Source organism: Oncorhynchus clarkii, chromosome 13 (assembly GCF_045791955.1).
Source record: "Oncorhynchus clarkii lewisi isolate Uvic-CL-2024 chromosome 13, UVic_Ocla_1.0, whole genome shotgun sequence".
Taxonomy (NCBI): Eukaryota; Metazoa; Chordata; class Actinopteri; order Salmoniformes; family Salmonidae; genus Oncorhynchus; species Oncorhynchus clarkii.
The window spans coordinates 20,674,330-20,693,439 of NC_092159.1; the positions used below are offsets into that span (position 1 = coordinate 20,674,330).

The 19,110-nt window shown below is 47.4% G+C and overlaps 1 protein-coding gene across 7 annotated transcripts in view; it reads left to right on the top strand.

Annotated features, from left to right (window-relative positions):
• Window positions 1-19,110, top strand: part of LOC139424556 (septin-9-like) — a 73,266-nt gene that overhangs the window by 47,301 nt on the left and 6,855 nt on the right. For 5 of the 7 annotated variants that reach the window (XM_071176518.1, XM_071176519.1, XM_071176517.1 and 2 more), the window contains 4 exons: window positions 10,660-10,836; window positions 13,589-13,717; window positions 13,850-13,931; window positions 14,031-14,168. In XM_071176518.1, the coding sequence (XP_071032619.1) occupies window positions 10,660-10,836; window positions 13,589-13,717; window positions 13,850-13,931; window positions 14,031-14,168 (526 nt within the window). Of the gene's footprint in view, window positions 1-9,285; window positions 9,326-9,739; window positions 9,896-10,659; window positions 10,837-13,588; window positions 13,718-13,849; window positions 13,932-14,030; window positions 14,169-19,110 lie in introns of those variants that run through there. The other 2 variants (XM_071176520.1, XM_071176522.1) reach the window with 2 other exon arrangements.

Sequence of the window (19,110 nt, forward strand, 5' to 3'; positions counted from 1 at the left end):
GTGGGTCACACTCTGTGGCGAAACCCTTCGGGAAAGCAAATATCTGTCCCATTTCACTCTATTTCTTACGTGTTTTCTCCCTACTGAGACCGACCCTGTTCAGGTGACTATCCTGGAGGTAGAGCGCTCTTAAGAGGTGGATCTGTGGCCTGTTATGCCATAAACACCATAACGAATCGTGTTCCCGAAACGTAGCCTTTCCTTTTCTCATCCAATGACAGACTCCTCTAGTCCTCTATCTACCAGACCACACCGGGAGGTTAACTGTATAGTGTATATGAGAGGAGGATGGAAGGAGGACGAGACGGGGGAAGGGAGGACATGAGCAGGGAGGAACAGCAGACGTGTCACTTCCTGTTAGAGGTGATGGTTGTTGTTGGTGTGCCGGCGAGGGGCCCGTGGCAGCATGTGCACAGCCGGCTATGGGCCCGTCGGCCGTATGACAGCTACACAGAGTCACGACGACATGACAGGACGTCCGTCATGATTGACAGTACTGGGTGACGGCGTACGCACGGTCCTCCTTGGCATGGTGTTCGTCAGCGACACATACTTGCAATCTATTGACTCCGTTTACAGTATCAATCCGAATGATTGTTAGAGGAATAGCTTCTGGGTTTACGTGTAACCGTTGCCTGGCGTTTAAACTAACATCGGTCGGGATTAGCCAGCCGTTGCAGCCGTCATTCATTTCTCAGTGCTGTCTCTAGATCGGATTCGGAGAGTATTTGGTTTAGCTCTGGTGTAACAGGACTTCTTTCTTTGATTCCCGTACGTCCTCTTTGCTGACCTCCTCTGTTTGTGCTGCCTGAAGGGTACCAGCCTGTTTGAACCCTGTTGTGTGATCCCTCTCACGTAGTGGAGCACGTTCAGGTCGTTAACAGGGAAATGAGATCAATGTTTCTGGCCCTGTAGAACACACTACTTAGGAGATGTGAGCAAAACAACTTGATTAATGCCCAGACATCTGTAAACCCTTTTCTCTTAAGTCTATTGAAGCCCCCTATTAATGCGCAAAGGAACATTTATTTGACTTCTTTGTTCTTGTGGTTGTTCTTGGCCAATGGGAGTGCTCATAATTGCATATCTTCCAATAACACAATGTGTGGAAATATATAAAGGGGGTAACTGGCTAATACAACTAATTGGAAACATTTTTATGTGTAGCTAATTGCAGCACACGCAGGCACGAAATGAAACAAATATCTCTGAACGATATTCCCCACCGTATCTTCTCAGGGCAACGTATTGTCTGAGGCCTCCACTCTGAACGTAATTACATTTTCCTCTCATAAGGAAGAGTAACAGTTTTCAACGAGGATCCAATATATATTTTTTAAACCACCCAACTTCCCACTTCATACTTGGTGGTCGTGTGACTGTCATACACCAGTTTCCCCAGTTCCCTATAATGCTGCTCTGAATGACTTCCTTTCAGTCTCTCTTCCCTTTTTCTCAGAGGCCTGGAGGGTTTTATATTGTTGTGGTAGGTATATGACTTAAAGCAGCTGGTTTGCACACAGTGTCCGTCATGGCACTCAACAACACAATAATGGCCGCACTTATGCTGGGCCTTCCTCTCCTCTCTCATATACTCCATCTTGCTCTCTCTCTCTCTCTCGCACTCTGTCTTTCACCTTGTGTTTGTAGCGTGGGCCTCTCTCCTCCCTTATATCATTCTCAACTGTGTTTCCTTCTCTCCGTATTTCTCACTCTGTCGCTGTATTTACAGCCTGCCTCATGTTCTCTCTCTCTCTCTCTCTCTGCCGCTGTCTCTGTGGTGGGTAAAGGGGGCAGGTCATTATCTTTGTGTTCCAGAAGTTCCCGTGTGGAAAGCTGTCTTTTAACACCATCTGCTTTGGGCCGCGCGGGGCCAAAGGTCACATTCTCAGGGGGCTTGACGAGCGACGGCAGTAGTGAAAGATGAAGTGAGCCAGTAGCATTCGTCACCCACCGCCATCTGAAGCGTGTGTGAGGAGGCTGGGGGAGTGTGTGTGTGTGTGTGTGTGTGTGTGTGTGCTGTCCACCGTTCTATTCTTCAAGCCCACTGTATCGCATGCTATGGTGTTATTGCAGTAAAGTGGCACGTTGACCTCCTTAATCAGCTGGTTCCCTTTGGTTCAAAGGACGGATGAGAGATTGAGTGAGTGGATATCCTCTTGGATGTACACTACAGGGCAGTTACGTATGTCCCCCTACTGTACCTAGCCTCACCTCAACGGACTGTTCCAGCCTTCCATTGACCCCCAAGTTGTTGACCAACCGAAAAAATGACCTCTTATATCTCAATCACACAGTTCACCCTTCCTGTATTATACTTACTGCTAAAATGTTTCTTCTATTCTACTGGGCCATTTACTTTCTTCTCATGTTGTGTTAGTTGTTATGGTTGCGTTGTCGACGGAACCTGCACGTCAGCCTTACGTTGGACGGCGTGTGTACCCTGTTTATCCTGTACATACCACCAGTACTTGACTTGGTCCTCTTGGGAAACAGGATGTCCAGCATTGCTCTCCACTCTTTTGTTTCTGCTTGAGGACTTTTACAGTACCCAGCATGGGTTTAACCAATCAGGACGAGTGACCAGATAATCTCCGACCTTTACAATCGGAATGTTTCTTGATACCCGAGTTCAATCAAGTACAGGTCTCACTGACACAACAGCCGAGGATGGAGTGTCATTTAAATAGTTTGGGGTATGGCCTCGTCTCCGAGCCACATGCCGATGACAGGTAGCCCTTTGCTGTGCAGCGGGAACCCAGAAAGGAGTTGCAATGACGGGCCTGGAGGTTATTATAGCTGGTGGTGGGGAGGTGGATGGTTGTCAAACTGATGCTGAAAAACAGGAACTGAGAGAACATTGGTAAGTTGGCATAAATGCATCCCAAGATTTACACCCCTTGGTTGAGAGAGAGGAAAGTGATAATTGCCCAAGAGTGAGCCCAGCTCGTAGGTTAAATTGCCCAAGAGTGAGCCCAGCTCATAGGTTAAATTGCCCAAGAGTGAGCCCAGCTCGTAGGTTAAATTGCCCAAGAGTGAGCCCAGCTCGTAGGTTAAATTGCCCAAGAGTGAGCCCAGCTCATAGGTTAAATTGCCCAAGAGTGAGCCCAGCTCGTAGGTTAAATTGCCCAAGAGTGAACCTGCAGGTTAAATTGCCCAAGAGTGAGCCCAGCTCGTAGGTTAAATTGCCCAAGAGTGGGGGGGGGGGGGGGGGTGACCATTTGGTTGGCGCTGGGCTGAGACCCTAGCCTGATCAAAGATCTGTTTGTGCTGTCTTGCCAACTCCAAGTCCTGGTGTGACAATTGACACAAGACGCAAGATGGAACAAACAGATCTGGGACCAGGCTACTGGGACACAAGGTCACCCCCTAGGGACTGGGACTTTAAAAGAGCAGACCGTGTTGTTAAGTGGATCAGTAACGGTGTGTGACCAAGAAGCAGAGGATGCCTAGGCTTCCTCCCAAAGCCCAAACGGAGAGTCATGACATCCTTGGCATCCATGTGCTAAAGGGTTGAAGAGAAGACTGTCTCTTATCTGAGCCATGCAAATAGGATCTGTCACAATGTGTGTTGCACCAGTTATGAGGAAGCAGCTTAACTGGTGTGATCTCCTCAGAAGTCCAGAGACCTTCAAACTGGATTGGATGACTGGTGCTGGTTCTTGTTCTTTATGACCCGTTGTCTTGTGAAGAGACGAGGACCAGACCAGTCCCGGATGGACCAGCTCAATCATTGACCGCACAATTCAAACCGCGTGGTCCAACATCAGGCCAAGTTACTCGTTGTGCATGAGATGAATCATTGTCATGGTCTCGCTCACCCATGTTTCCCTTCTCTGTGGTGTCCGGAGTTCTGGTATCGTCAAAGGTTGGATTTGCCTCAAAGAACGGAGAAGAAGAAAAACACAACAGAAAGGCAACTAAAGAGGTTGTGGTTTAAATTGGAAAGGTTCTGACAGTTAACACGTTTAGAATAAGGTTCCGCCAAATTGCATTATTTAATATATCGAAACCAAAACAAACCGAAAGCACATCTCTCCGCAAACAACCAACCTATTGTCTCATAACTCTACAAACATGTTTGAATACAATTCATAATATGAATTACACTCCTTGAATATTGTATTTGGGTCAGGATGTGCCTGATATAATGAATGTCAGAATGAAAGCAGAACAATGTTTGGTTATGGCTGCATGTAACTCAGTAAGGGATCCTCCGGTGCAGACTGGGCGGATTGTATCCGAATGGGATGTGGGAGAGATTCCCGGAGAGAGAGAGGGGGAAACATTCCTTTGGGAACGCCGTGTAGGCTGGCCAGGAGCACCGGGTGGGCACAGGGTGCATGTTGGGTAAGGGGATTGCTTTTCAACGAGGAGAATTGGAATTTCAGTTTACTGACTGAATCGGAATTGACTCCAACCCTTGAGGGGAGTGGGGAATGTGGTGGCTGTGCTTTTTAAGATGGTTTGTGGTTTGATACGCTATATAGTAGTACTAGTGCAACACTGCTGTCAGCTGGCATGATTAACACTATCCCCCAAATTCCCTGTCCAAGGTCTTGAAATGGTCCGTGTAGCTGTCATTTGAAATGAATCAGAAGTGCTTTTCTCTTCTTTCTTTTCTTCTTTTTAAACATGTTGACTTTTATAGTCTTCAGGTGGCGTATGAGTTGATACATTTCTCATTGATGTCTCGTTCGCTGTCTCGCCTAGGCCTCTTCCGTTGTGTCTCCACTGACAAACAGGAAACCGTCAATCTACCGCCGAGCCTGAAACCTCACGTGTGGGGTGGAACGATGTAGCTCGTGCTCAATCTTTACTAGAGATCACTGATTTACGTATCTCTGTATGAGCCCATGTTCACATTCATTCTACATGGCAGTAGAGAGGTTAGATGTGGCACGCAGACCCGGGTGCTATCCCATACCCTAACCATAACCACCACCAATGCAGTCCCCTATGAGACCGTGTAGCGTAACTAGCCTTCAACATTCAGATCTCAACCGCTTCTTTACACAAGATAATTGAACTTCTAAACATCTTATTTCCACCCTTGTTCATTCATGTATTTTTAAATAGAATCCTCCTCATTTGACCAAGGTGCTGGGAGTCCACATGGTCCCCGTTGATCTAGGATGAGTGTCCACATGGTCCCCGTTGATCTAGGATGAGTGTCCACATGGTCCCCGTTGATCTAGGATGAGTGTCCACATGGTCCCCGTTGATCTAGGATGAGTGTCCACATGGTCCCCGTTGATCTAGGATGAGTGTCCACATGGTCCCCGTTGATCTAGGATGAGTGTCCACATGGTCCCCGTTGATCTAGGATGAGTGTCCACATGGTCCCCGTTGATCTAGGATGAGTGTCCACATGGTCCCCGTTGATCTAGGATGAGTGTCCGCATGGTCCCCGTTGATATAGGATGAGTGTCCACATGGTCCCCATTGATCTAGGATGAGTGTCCACATGGTCCCCATTGATCTAGGATGAGGGTCCACATGGTCCCCGTTGATCTAGGATGAGGGTCCACATGGTCCCCGTTGATCTAGGATGAGTGTCCACATGGTCCCCGTTGATCTAGGATGAGTGTCCACATGGTCCCCATTGATCTAGGATGAGTGTCCACATGGTCCCCATTGATCTAGGATGAGGGTCCACATGGTCCCCGTTGATCTAGGATGAGGGTCCACATGGTCCCCGTTGATCTAGGATGAGGGTCCACATGGTCCCCGTTGATCTAGGATGAGTGTCCACATGGTCCCCGTTGATCTAGGATGAGTGTCCACATGGTCCCCGTTGATCTAGGATGAGTGTCCACATGGTCCCCATTGATCTAGGATGAGTGTCCACATGGTCCCCATTGATCTAGGATGAGTGTCCACATGGTCCCCGTTGATCTAGGATGAGGGTCCACATGGTCCCCGTTGATCTAGGATGAGGGTCCACATGGTCCCCGTTGATCTAGGATGAGGGTCCACATGGTCCCCGTTGATCTAGGATGAGGGTCCACATGGTCCCCGTTGATCTAGGATGAGGGTCCACATGGTCCCCATTGATCTAGGATGAGTGTCCACATGGTCCCCATTGATCTAGGATGAGTGTCCACATGGTCCCCGTTGATCTAGGATGAGGGTCCACATGGTCCCCGTTGATCTAGGATGAGTGTCCACATGGTCCCCGTTGATCTAGGATGAGTGTCCACATGGTCCCCATTGATCTAGGATGAGTGTCCACATGGTCCCCATTGATCTAGGATGAGTGTCCACATGGTCCCCATTGATCTAGGATGAGTGTCCACATGGTCCCCATTGATCTAGGATGAGTGTCCATATGGTCCCCATTGATCTAGGATGTGTGTAACAAACCACTGTTTAGATGAATCAGAGGTGGTTCCCAATGGAGCAAATCTAGATGTGGAGTCTGGAAACAGCAGCTGTTAGGGTCTCATCCATCCATTTTATTCATTCATCCATGCAAGGAAAGCAGCTCCACATGCTTTCCCTTAATACTTAAATCTCTTGTCACACTCAAGTCAGAAATGTCAGTTAGCCTTTTTTTCAACCCCAGTCGTAACAGTTGTCTGTTTTCAGAGTTCTGGTAAACACTGTGTTTGGTAGTCAGTTTGAAGTGTTAATAAGTGGAAGAAATACTTTGACGTTGTGTTTGAGGGGTTCATTCTGGGGTCAGCTAGGTGTTTTTACAGGTCAAACATCTCATTGCGTTTGGATAAGCAACAGCTGCTTTGTTGGGCTTAGGGGCCGTTCGTCTTCAGTTTGGATGCAACGCGTATTGAAGGGGCTTTCACAGCAAATTAGGGTCATTAGCGTGAGTTAAGTTTAGAATGTGTAGTAGTCATAGTTTCACTGGTCCGTTTTAATCAGGTGACTCAGCCAGAGACCCAGCAGGCTTCAAAGGCTGCCAGTGCTCTGTAGAACAATGTTTACGCCTGGCCGCTATTCTGACTTATAAAAGGAAGGCAAGGCTTTCTATAAAAGCCTGGATCCTCAAACCCCAATGTTGTTTTTCTTGTAGCTCATAAATGAGGAGGAAGGGTCCTTGGAAGGTGAAATGTTTCTGACTAGGCCTATGGCCAGACTAGGCTAGAGACGAGAAGTGGACATTAATTCCATTCCTTTACTTTAGATTTGTGTGTATTGTTGGGAAATTGTTAGATATTGCTTGTTAGATAATACCGCACTGTTGTGGCTCGAAACACAAGCATTTGGCGACACCCACAATAACAGGTGTATTTGACCCAATAAAATGAGATTTGATCAGTGGTCACTGTCACTGAGAGTGAAACTGATCGTTCTCGTCTGTTGTGCCAGTCAAACAGGAACAAAGAATTCAGACAGCAGATTCTCAGGCCTGAGTAATGTAACTGCCATCAGCACACATTTTTCTCCTTTCTCTGTGTGTGTGTGTGTGTGTGTGTGTGTGTGTGTGTGTGTGTGTGTGTGTGTGTGTGTGTGTGTGTGTGTGTGTGTGTGTGTGTGTGTGTGTGTGTGTGTGTGTGTGTGTGTGTACACAGAAGTTACCCACCAGATGGCACAGGGGGAGCTGCCATTGTGGTACCCAGGGGTGGGATGGCTCATAGACCCTTAATATGCCACCAGTGCCGGTTTGTATCCTGTCTCTTTCTTAGAGAGGCTGCTTCCTGCACTTCCTTACTCTTTTTTTGAAAATGTATTTGAGTTAACTCTTATTTTACCAGATAAGTTGACTGTACACATCTAATTTATGGCAATGACCTGGGGAATAGTTACAGGGGAGAGGAGGGGGATGAATGAGCCAATTGGAAGCTAGGGATGATTAGGTGGCCATGATGGTATGAGGGCCAGATTGTGAATTTAGCCAGGACACCGGGGTTAACACCCCTACTCTTACGATAAGTACCATGGGCTCTTTAGTGACCACAGAGAGTCTTTATTTAAGACAGCACCCTACACAGGGCAATGTCCCCAATCACTGCCCTGGGGTATTGGTATATACGTTTTTTGGGGGACCAGAGGAAAGAGGGCCTCCTACTGGCCCTCCAACACCACTTCCAGCAGCATCTGGTCTCCCATCCAGGTCCCGACCAGAACCAACCCTGTTTAGCTTCAGAGGCAAACCAGCAATGGCAGGCAGGGAGGCACCACAACATCAACAAAGGCCCTGTACATGCCACTGTGTCATGCTTTCCCTCCCCCTTTAACATCAAATGAGCACTCTGTGTGTATTTCTACATCTTATTCCCACTACAGGGGATTGTCTGTTCAACAGGGATAGCAGCACCGCACATCTGCTCTTACATACAGTAGGGGCGGTTTCATCCGACCAAAGGGTTCACATTTCCCCATTTGATCGAATGTTTCATGTGAGCTTAATGAAGGCGCATAAAGAAGTTGAAGAGTGCTGAGTGTTGAGGGAACATAAAAAACAAAACCCAGTACTCTGACGGTGATGTGTGTTGATTGATGACCGTGAAGAGGCACGGCTTTTTCGTCTATGAAGTTCATGTTCCCAGGACGTTTCAGCCAAGCCGCTCTGCGGGGTCGTAGCCTCCATCAATCATCACAGGGTCTGGGAAACTGAAGGTCGAGACTGCAGCTCCACACAGATGCCGGCTAGTGAAGGTGTGGTCCATCCCCACCTACTCATTCTCTTCTATTGTGTCGTCTCACTCTGACTATGAGTGGAGAAGAAACGGGCATTCCGTTCAGAGATTCCCAGGCGTTCCGATTATTCTACTGGGAGTCCTACATTCTGGGGTGTGGGTTTTTGAAGGGTGTGTGGGTGGGAAGTGTGTGTAGGTGATGTATGCGTGTGTGGTAGTTACTGGGCGAGGGTCCCGTTTGGCACTGAAATTCTAGCTCCGATAGACCAGTTGGGAACACTGTTTATTAAAAGTTTATTAGCAGCACTTTTCCCAGGGCTTCCATGTGGAAAGTCTAGTACGTCCCAGTCCAAATAAACGAAAGCTCCTGCTGTAATGGTTCCACAACATGCTTACGTATTGTGCAGAAAGACACTGGAGAAGTTTCTATATGTGACATTGAATTTAGTGTCAGATCGGAGGCGGCGTGTTTTATGGGCACGCTCACAATTGTCGTTATCAGACATGGACAGGAAATGAGGCGCAGTGTGACAATGACTTCCGGTGTGCAAGACTTGAATCATCAGGCCCGGCGAGCTAAAGCGAGAGGATGTGGAGGCTAGTGTGATGAACAGGAAACCCAGAGACTGCGGTGAAGATTCCGCTGTAAAGACAGGCGTGGCTGTTGATGCTCAACCCATATTCATCAGGTCAACGGGGACACCGCGGACAAGGAGCAGGGCAAGGTGGTTACAATGACCTGTCACAGGCCGCTAGAGCTGACGTTGTCAAACTCGAAAGGGAGTCCCACTTTCTCTCCTACTGTGAGTGCATGGACACAAACTAGAATGTGAAGCACTGGAAACGACAGCCACAGTTCCCCCTTATCTGGAGCACGTTGATAGTGGTCCGTGTTTACAGGATATGGACATTTTGTCTTGAGGTTTGTCTGTGGATCTTCTGATCGCATGTTTGAATTCATTCACAGCTATTTTGCTGGCTGTGATTATGCCTCTGTCTGTGGTTTTGGAGTGTCTGTAAACCTCGAGCAGTAGATGATACCACAGCACGCTGTCAAAAGGGAAAAACACCCAACTGTCTCCTCCCACCACGCCGGGGCTAACGTGTGTGTGTGTGTGTGTAACAGTTGAAAGTAGCTTGTTTTCTGTTCAGTAGGCTCGTCCAGACACTGCTTTGGCAGTTAGCCTTGCTACGATAGGCAGTCATACCTTCTCTTCAACGACTTTGGACTATTTTAGGTCTACTTCACTGTAGACTGTACTTTTCATCTACCTGCCTCCCAGTCACTCACTCAGGTGAGTGGTAACTTGTAACTGCTACTATTCTTCAATATGAGTCTGTGTACTTACTTTTTTTAAATTTATTTGTAGTTTAAAATATTGTGAGTACTACATCCACTTTACAGCTGCAGCTTGCCGCCATTGTTCACCACAACACACGCGTGTACGTCTTCAGATATATGTGACGTAGGGGAGCGGATGTGTTTTTGTCCACTGTTCTATGTGTCATTTGTTGGGCTATAGTCTATAGGTTGTTGGACATATCACTCAGTTTAATTCCTCAGGGATCCGTGTTTGACGGTTGGGTGTGGACGGAGACGGCGGGGGGGGGGGGGGGGGGGGGGGGGGGGATCTGAGTCATTTCATGCAGTGTTGGTGTATGCAGTGTTGGTGTATGCAGTGTTGGTGTATGCAGTGTTGGTGTATGCAGTGTTGGTGTATGAGTGTCTTTTCCTGTGGCTACAGTTGGACTCTTGTTAAGAGTCTGAGTTATTGTGTGAGGTGGAGGTGTTAACCGTCATACCCATAGCATGTTATTCACCAAACATGCCACTACCGTTGTGAAGAATCAGTTTGATAAGTTGCATTTGTCCGGTGTAGTTTGGGTTCAGTACAGTTTGATATAACCAGCTGGAATTCAGTGAACTGTCGTGAAATCTACTCATTGATCAGCAGCTACAGTGATGAGTGAGATGGAACCTATATAAAATGTTCCATGCTGAACACTGATCTCTCTCTCTCTCTCTCTCTCTCTCTCTCTCTCTCTCTTTCATCATCAGGGTCAGAGGTCAAGCCGAGCCACAGCAACATGTCCACCCCGCCGCACCCGCAACCCCCTGCCAAGGGAGCGTCACATGCCGCTGGTGACTTCAGCTACGTGGGCATCGATGCCATCCTGGAGCAGATGAGGAGGAAGGCCATGAAACAGGGCTTTGAGCTCAACATCATGATCGTCGGTGAGTGGTGTTGAACAGTGAACACACACAAGCAAAACACACATGTGTAACACACACCCTTTTGAGATCATGGATGTGAGTGAATGGTTTTAAACACACGTGAACACACACACACACACACGTCCTCACCATCACATCTGTTACATCCACCCATCCCCAGAGAGAGAGACTTTATTTTCTAAACTCTGCATTTAAATGTTTTCAAAGTCAAACTGTCATTGGGAAATGAGCCTGGAGTGAGTGCTTGATCTTCCAGGACTAACTAGCGTGGAACCCCATTGGGGAACCCTTACCCCGAGTGCTCCTGAGATTGGTACACACTACACATAGTGGCATGCATCCTTCAGTATAAAATAAAGCTGTCAGGCAGAGAGATGGTGGAGTAATGATGCCCATTAATGGTGAAGAGCTCTAGCACACACCACTCTGCCCTCAGCTCACCACAGCTCGCGCGTGTCTCAGTCACCAGATCTCAACCGAATTGAACAGTGGCGCTTACCATCAACAAAACACCAAATGATGGAATTTCTCATGGAAGAATGGTGTTGCATCCCTCCAATAGAGTTCCAGACACTTGTAGAATCTATGCCAAGGTGCATTGAAGCTGATGTGGCTCATGGTGGCCCACTGCCCTATTAAGACACTTTATGTTGGTGTTTCCTTTATTTTGGCAGTTACCTGTACTTTACCACGGTGAGAAGTGACTGAAGCTACGAAGAGCATGTTGAAGGACCTTGAGTCTCTCTTCCCAGCTTAGATGTCTCTGTGTTTGCGTGGCTGTCGGAGGGGATGGTGGTAGAGTAGAGCGCGGAGACACACACACACACACACAGTATGTTGTATAGGAGCCCTATACATACTAGCTGTCATAGTGGTTCATTGGAATGTTTTTGTTTAAAATAAAGGTGGCATCTCAAGGTACCAAGTCAATGAAGACCCATCTGGGCAAGGTCAAAAAGTATTACTTTCTCTCATGGCCATCATGTAGGAAGATCAATTCAATCAATAAAACATTTTACGCCAGACTTCCATGTTCTCTGACTAGGCTATATCTTTCTCTTGTCGGCACGTCGTCATTGATATGCATCACAATCCTCATAGTTGTTTTCGGGCAAATTGCAGCATTCAGTCAGCGCTACATTAGAGACGTCAGAAACGTGTGCCCACTTGAAGTGGAGTGGTAACGTCGGAGAAAGGCAGACCTCTAGTGAATGGGATAGTTTATGAGCAAAGGGTATGTTGTGCAATAGTGTGCATACAGTGGGGAGAACAAGTATTTGATACACTGCCGATTTTGCAGGTTTTCCTACTTACAAAGCATGTAGAGGTTTGTAGTTTTTATCATAGGTACACTTCAACTGTGAGAGACGGAATCTTAAACAAAAATCTAGAAAATTATTGCATGACATAAGTATTTGATCACCTACCAACCAGTAAGAATTCCGTCTCTCACAGACCTATTAGTTTTTCTTTAAGAATCCCTCCTGTTCTCCACTCATTACCTGTATTAACTGCACCTGTTTGAACCCGTTACCTGTATAAAAGACACCTGTCCACACACTCAATCAAACAGACTCCAACCTCTCCACAATGGCCAAAACCAGAAAGCTGTGTAAGGACAGGACCTGGTCAATGACCTGAAGAGAGCTGGGACCACAGTCTCAAAGAAAACCATTAGTAACACACTATGCCGTCATGGATTAAAATCCTGCAGCGCACGCAAGGTCCCCCTGCTCAAGCCAGCGCATGTCCAGGCCCGTCTGAAGTTTGCCAATGACCATCTGGATGATCCAGAGGAGGAATGGGAGAAGGTCATGTGGTCTGATGAGACAAAAGTAGAGTTGTTTTGGTCTAAACTCCACTCGCCGTGTGTGGAGGAAGAAGAAGGATGAGTACAACCGCAAGCACACCATCCCAACCGTGAAGCATGGAGGTGGAAACATCATTCTTTGGGGATGCTTTTCTGCAAAGGGGACAGGACGACTGCACCGTATTGAGGGGAGGATGGATGGGGCCATGTATCGCAAGATCTTGGCCAACAACCTCCTTCCCTCAGTAAGAGCATTGGAGATGGGTCGTGGCTGGGTCTTCCAGCATGACAACGACCCGAAACACACAGCCAGGGCAACTAAGTAGTTGCTCCGTAAGAAGCATCTCAAGGTCCTGGAGTGGCCTAGCCAGTCTCCTGACCTGAACCCAATAGAAAATATTTGGAGGGAGCTGATAGTCCGTATTGCCCAGCGACAGCCCCGAAACCTGAAGGATCTGGAGAAGGTCTGTATGGACAGAGTTTGACACAGCAGCAGTACTGTCTGTCCCTCTCTAAAGGCATTGTGTGAAAGGTCAGTGGAGATTTAACTCAGACTCGTAAGGCCTCTCTGTGAGATGTATGACCCTAATCCCAGCCCTAAAGCCCCTTAGACCGCAGCAGTGTCCCCGATGCCTAAAGGTTAATTAAGCTGGCACGGCTGGGCTGCCGATGCCTGCTGCTAATGGATGCCTATGGGGAGATGGCGGAATCAATCAAATGTATTTATAAAGCTCTTTTTACATCAGCAGTTGTTACAAAGTGCTTATACAGAAACCCAGACTAAAACAGCAAGCAATGCAGATGTAGAAGCACAGTGGCTAGGAAAAACTCCCTTGAAAGGCAGGAAGAAGAGAAGTGAGAAGAGCCTCATGGTTGAGGAGAAGCCCCTCTCTGTTTGTGTGTCCAGACCTATAGTTCACCCCCTGTGTTGGTCTCTAACAGGTCAGAGTGGTCTGGGGAAGTCGACCCTGATGAACACCCTGTTCAAGTCTAAGGTCAGCAGGAAGTCTGTGGTGTCCACCCCCGAGGAGAGGATCCCCAAGACCATCGAGATCAAGTCCATCAGCCACGGTAACACACACACACACACACACACACACACACACACACACACACACACACACATACGGATCTGTGGTAATCAGTATACATTTAGCAATGTAATACATGTCATGGATTTCTCCTGTGTCTCTCTCTGTCTAGACATCGAAGAGAAGGGCGTGAGGATGAAACTAACGGTAATCGACACTCCCGGCTTTGGGGACCACATCAACAACGAGAACTGGTGAGTTGTAGTTTTTCTTTTTTAATCCCTACCACAGAGTGAATGACTGGGTCGTCGCCTGTCTGTGAACTCCATTTCCCATGTGCCCCCCCCCATCAGCTGGCAGCCAATCATGAAGTTCATCAACGACCAGTATGAGCAGTACCTGCAGGAGGAGATCAACATCAACAGGAAGAAGAGGATCCCAGACTCACGGGTTCACTGCTGCATGTACTTCATACCACCTACTGGACACTGGTGAGTTATGGATACACACTCTCTCTTGCTCTCTCTCTCTTGCTCTCTCTCTCTCTCTCTCTCTCTCTCTCACACACACAAAAACACACACACACACACACACACACACACACACTCTGTTTGTCTGGGACTTCACCACTTCCTCTAGACTGCCCCCCTTTTCTCTCGACCGCTTGTAGACGTCATCTTGTCCACCGAGACTCGGAGGTATCACTTTGGGAATCAGCTTTCACAAAGACTCAGATGCTATAGTACCCAATCGTATAGACTGTGAAAGCAAAACAATGAGTGCCAGGGAGACTAAGACCATGTATGTACAACAAAGTGTTTAGGAAACATTTGTGTATTTGACCAGGAACTGCGTCCGTGGGGAAATTTTAGAGAATTACTTCATATTAACTAACTGAAATATAAACATCAAAATCCTCGACATTCATGCAAAGTTAAAAGCATTTTATTCTAATCGACGGGGAAGTCGTTAAGTGGCTTCAGTCTGTCTCCGAGCATGTAAAGATTCTGTCAAGGTCCTGCAGTCTTCTAGATGGGTATGCATTACTAATAGAATAGTTTTTAAACACCCAGGTGGTGGCTGTTTGTCCATTAGTTATTCTCAGGAGTGTATTGAGTGTGTGTATCCCACTGTTTGACACACTCTCTCACCTCCTTGTGACACCACAGCTGCATTGTGTGTGTGTGTGTGTGTGTGTGTGTGTGTGTGTGTGTGTGTGTGTGTGTGTGTGTGTGTGGCAGCTCTACAGTCAGTGCATTGTCCAGACCCTCTTTCGCAAAGCACGAGCCAAGGCTTTTTCCCTCGTTCTCTCTCGTCCCAAAAGCTAAAATGCCTCTCTTCTCCTGCCAGTCCCCTCCCTCTCTAACCCCCTTGACCTCGAGTGCCCCATAAATTTGTTGCGCAGTGCCCCATGGCTGCGTAACAAATTACCCCCTGTTACCTATTTTAGTCCACTAGTATTGACCAGGGCCCCTATGTCTCTGGTCAAAAGTAGGGAACTACATAGGGATTAGGATACCATTTGGGAATGAACCCATGTGTCTAGGACAGCTCCGTGCTTTGGTGCCATTACGTCCGTAATGGACACTACGCTGAATATTCAGTAATCCTGGCATCCCATATCACCAAATAATAGCAGAGACATCAAGTTTTATATCCCAATGGTGGTGGCTCTTTTTATTGTCAAACTTCAATTTGAAGGTATTGCACCTTGGGTTAGTTAGAGTACTTTAAGTGTCAGCAATTTGCTTCAAGGTCTCTTTTTTTAGTAGCTCGACCGGTTTTCCATTGACATAGGGTGCGTCCCAAACGGCGCTCTGTGGACTATGGCCAAAAGTAGTGCTCTGTATAGGGAATAAGATGCCATTTTGGCCGCACCTGTCGTCAATGGAAGTGCATAGCAGCCGTTGACTGAATGGTTGACCGGCACTCCTCCCCTCTAGGCTGTCCTCGTGTTACCTCGTGAAGGATCCCTTCCTTGAGAACTACCAGGGTAACCCGCGGTTACGCCAGGCAATGTTGCACTTGGACTCTCTTGACCCGTGAGGGGGTTTTATTAAATGCATCGGAGAAAGTGGAGGGAAGAGAGCAGTCTACGGTGTGGTCACCCCCCCCCCCCCCCTTCCTCTACATGGTTGCTTCCATTTTGACCACAGAACAGAGTTATCACTGACAGCTCAGCACTCCCTCTGCAGACACAGCTACCAAGTTGACTATTTCCCTTTTTGAAGTGGAGAATTTGAGCATATGGCGTCTCTCTGTGTGCATAAATATGTACGGTACATATGTTTAGTGCGTAGGAGTGCATTTTGTGTGTTGGCGTCTCTCTGTGTGCATAAATATGTACGGTACATATGTTTAGTGCGTAGGAGTGCATTTTGTGTGTTGGCGTCTCTCTGTGTGCATAAATATGTACGGTACATATGTTTAGTGCGTAGGAGTGCATTTTGTGTGTTGACCTTTTTGTTGATAATTTCCCGTTTTAAGTGAAGAACTCTAGCCATATTGTGTGTGCACATTGTGCATGTCTATGTGTGTGTGTGTGTTGACATGTGCGTGTCTATCTGTGGTATGTGTGTGTGTTGACCGATATGTGATTCACACGTGCTGTGCGTCAATTTGAACCTCGGTCTCGTCTTTTTTGTTCCGGAGCGCGTGAACATTTTCTCAGTCGAACATCTACACTGTACCTGTGTACAGTAAGCCTACATACCACTGATGCACATGAAGCACGTGTGTGTCTGACTTACAGTCCACAAAGCTGAGGTCACGGTTCCTGAGGGGACACGAGATTAAATTATAGGCGGATCCAAGGAGAGCTGCAACAGGGGATCGTTGACCTATGGGGGGGTGGGGGGGGGGATCTCTCTCACACTCTCCTTTCTTTTTATTTCCCTATACCATGAAGTGGTGTTGACTGTCTGTCTCTGTCGCTCCTCGCTCTCTCTCTCTCACCGTGTCACGTGGGTCTCTCTCAGGACACCCTAGTATGACGTGTGTTGACTGTCTGTCTCTGTCGGTCCTCTCTCTCTCTCTCTCACCGTGTCACGTGGGTCTCTCTCAGGACACCCTAGTATGACGTGTATTGACTGTCTGTCTCTGTCTGTCCTCTCTCTCTCTCTCACCGTGTCACGTGGGTCTCTCTCAGGACACCCTAGTATGACGTGTGTGTTGACTGTCTGTCTCTGTCGGTCCTCTCTCTCTCTCTCACTGTGTCACGAGGGTCTCTCTCAGGACACCCTAGTATGACGTGTATTGACTGTCTCTGTCGGTCCTCTCTCTCTCTCTCTCTCTCTCTCACCGTGTCACGTGGGTCTCTCTCAGGACACCCTAGTATGACGTGTGTTGACTGTCTGTCTCTGTCGGTCCTCTCTCTCTCTCTCTCTCACCGTGTCACGTGGGTCTCTCTCAGGACACCCTAGTATGACGTGTGTTGACTGTCTGTCTCTGTCGGTCCTCTCTCTCTCTCTCTCTCACCGTGTCACGTGGGTCTCTCTCAGGACACCCTCGTATGACGTGTGTTGACACGTGATGTGTTCTGTTCCCGCCCCGTTCAGTGTGCCTGTCTCTCCTCTCTCCTGAGGGGGCCCCTCTATAGTCCAGCTGCTCCAGGTCTTTGAACCAGGGTGACCCAGCATGGCTGGGATAATTGGAGGGGAGAGGAGAGCAGAAGGAGAGGAGCTGGAGTGGGGAACAACCAGAAGCATTACTGCCAGCCAGGCAGAGAGTGGTGATGCCATAATTTTCACACGGTGAAAAGAGATTTGGGGGAAAAGAGAGGGAGCTATGGCGGTGCTCATACAATTATCAGAAATTCAGAATTAGCAGAGAGCCCACTCTGTAAATGTGATGTACTTGTATAGAGTATTGTTCCAAACGGTATGTCTTAAAATGAACAGCATCAAAAAAGGGTAGTGTTTAGATATTCATATTTTCAATGTTGAATGAATGAATGTGAAAATGTGTATTTCAGAATCTAGACATACGGAACAACCAGAGGCCCTGCCAGGCTAGCTATTGCCTGAACATTCCCATGCATTCTCCTCTGATAGAGAACAGAGAGGAGAGTGTGTACAGGATAGAAAGAGATGAGATGGGGGAAGAGATAAGGTTTACAGGAGGACAGAAGAGTAGAGAAGCTCTGAAGACTTGACTTGGGAGTAGGATGCACAAGCTTTGTGTGAGTGGTTAGTTGAGGACAATATCTCTCATCACATGATGCTCAATATAGATATGTATTCAATTGCGTTATCCAACACGTTTCACCTCCTAAAGCTGCCGTCCATGACAAATCTTGAGACGACCTTTATATGTTTCCAGGCTTATATCAGTTTCAGTTCTTAACCATTTTGTGTTTAACCTTGGAAAGATTAGTCTTTTAAATTTGAGAATTAGGATTATACTGGCACACTGCTGCACAATCACATTGTCATCGATCAGAAAATAATAGACAATGGACCATCATTGCCCCCTAGTGGTATATCTGTCTCATAACATCCATGACTGAAAAGTAATCAGTGGATGTGACATTCATTGCCCCACAACTGCTCTATCATACTCAAAAGAAATGTCCTTTGTGATTGAATACACGTTTTGGACATGTTTTCAATTATGCCACAGTGCTGCATTACAATATAACCTACCAAGCTAAGCTACAGGACGTTTTGCTAGCACAGACTGGAATATGTTCCGGGATCCTAATGATGTCATTGAGGAGTACAACACATCAGTCACTGGATTCATCAATAAGTGCATTGATGACGTTGTTCCCACAGTGACTGTACGTACATACCCCAACCAGAAGCCATGGATTACAGGCAACATCTGCACTGCGCTAAAGGGTAGAGCTGCCGCTTTCAAGGAGTGGGACTCTAACCAGGGAAGCTTATAAGAGATCCTGCTATGACCTCCAAGGAACCATCAAACAGGCAAAGCATCAATACAGGACAAAGGTTGAATCGTACAACACCGGCTCTGACGCTCGTCGGATGTGGCAGGGCTTGCAAACTATTACAGACTACAAAGGGAAGCACAGCCGAGAGCTGCCCAGTGACACAAGCCTACCAAACAAGCTAAATTACTTCTATGCTCGCTTCGAGGCAAGTAACATGAGAGCATCAGTGTTCTGGACGACTGTGTGATCACACTCTCCGTCGCCGACGTGAGTAAGACCTGTAAACAGGTCAACATTCACAAGGCCAGAGAGCCAGACGGATTACCAGGACGTGTACTCCGAGCATGGGCTGACCAACTGGCAAGTGTCTTCACTGACATTTTCAACCTCTCCCTGACAGAATCTGTAATACCAACATGTTTCAAGCAGACCACCATAGTCCCTGTGCCCAACACTAAGGTAACCTGCCTAAATGACTACCGACCCGTAGCACTCACGTCTGTAGCCATGAAGTCCTGCGAAAGGCTGGTCATGGCTCA